Below are 1,288 nucleotides of genomic sequence, written 5' to 3' on the forward strand. Positions count from 1 at the left end.
GGCCTCGCTGCTGGCTCGGCAGTCTCGGATCCCGTCGTCCGAGGAGCCCGACATCGGCGTGCCCCAGTCCCGCCTCGGCATGACCAAGAGGGCGCCCGCAGCGGCCTCGTCGTCTTCGAGCGCGCCGTCCAGCTCGTCGGTTCCGGACCAGGGCCCGCCGTTCCTGTCGGCCGACCTGCGCCCCAAGGCGCTCCGGGAGAAGCGCGAGGGGCGGGGCCAGAACTGGATCGGGGCCGAGGGCGCGCCGCGTCCGGAGCTCGTCGACGTGCTGCGGTCGCAGTGCGAAGGCAGCCTGAGCCGCGGGCTGATCGACTCCCTCTTCAGCAAAGGCAACAGCGCCGAAAAGGAGTACATGTCGGCGCTGACGCTGATCGCCAACTTTGTGTCGAGCCCGAGCTTTGCCGAGGAAGAGTACGGCCTGTCGCCCGACGACACCAACGGGCGGATCGTGGCCAACTCGGACCTGGTCTTCAAGTACGTGGCGATCCGGCTGACGGACAACAACACGACCATGTCGCTCAAGTGCCTCGACATCCTCGAGCAGCTCGTCGACCTGCTGAGCGGCCAGCAGTTCCACATGAGCGACTACGAGGCCAACAGCCTGCTGCCCTGCCTGCTCGCCAAGTTCGGCGACCCAAAGGTCACGTTCCGCGACCGCATCCGCGAGATTTTCCGCAAGCTGACGTTCATCTTCCCGCCCAGCAAGCTCTTCACCCACTACATGGAAAACGGGCTGCCGTCCAAGAACGCCCGGGTGCGTACCGAGTGCCTGGGCGAGCTGGGCCACCTGATCGCCAAAAACGGGCTGCAGGTCTGCTCTCCGGCCAAGACATTCCCCGTCATCGCCAAGCAGATCAGCGACCGGGACGCCAACGTGCGCACGGCGGCGCTCATGGCGCTCGGCGAGGCGTACAAGCTGGTCGGCGACGACGTCTGGAAGATGATTGGCTCGCTTCCGGGCAAGGAGATGTCGCTGCTCGAGGAGCGCCTGAAGCGGACGGCGGCGCCGGCGGCCAAGCCCAGCGCCATCGCGCGGGCGCCCGCCAGCAAGATGGGCAGGGCGACGCCGGGTTGCAGACGAGGCCGGGCCCTCGATCTCGTCGCCAGCGCGCGCCTCGTCGGTCCGCGCCGGGCCAGGCATGGGGCTGGCACGGCCCGGCTCTATGGTCGCCTCGGCCCTGCCAGCACCGGGGGCGGCGGGCCGCTCTCGCCTCCCTGCTCCTGGCGGTGGCGGTCCTGGCAGGAGGGAATCTGCGTTCGGTATCCCTCGCCCGGCCGCCGCACGCAC

General features: G+C 69.2%; 1 protein-coding gene across 1 annotated transcript in view; it reads left to right on the plus strand.

Annotated features, from left to right (window-relative positions):
* The window catches only part of PFL1_03004 (uncharacterized protein), a gene marked incomplete at both ends in the record, with an annotated part of 7,723 nt that overhangs the window by 4,152 nt on the left and 2,283 nt on the right, over positions 1 to 1,288 (plus strand). Inside the window, one exon of the mRNA XM_007880521.1 lies at positions 23 to 1,117. Within this exon, the coding sequence (XP_007878712.1) occupies positions 23 to 1,117 (1,095 nt within the window). The remainder of the gene's footprint in view (positions 1 to 22; positions 1,118 to 1,288) is intronic.

Source organism: Pseudozyma flocculosa (genome assembly GCF_000417875.1).
Source record: "Pseudozyma flocculosa PF-1 unplaced genomic scaffold scaffold00009, whole genome shotgun sequence".
In the NCBI taxonomy this organism is placed as follows: Eukaryota; Fungi; Basidiomycota; class Ustilaginomycetes; order Ustilaginales; family Ustilaginaceae; genus Pseudozyma; species Pseudozyma flocculosa.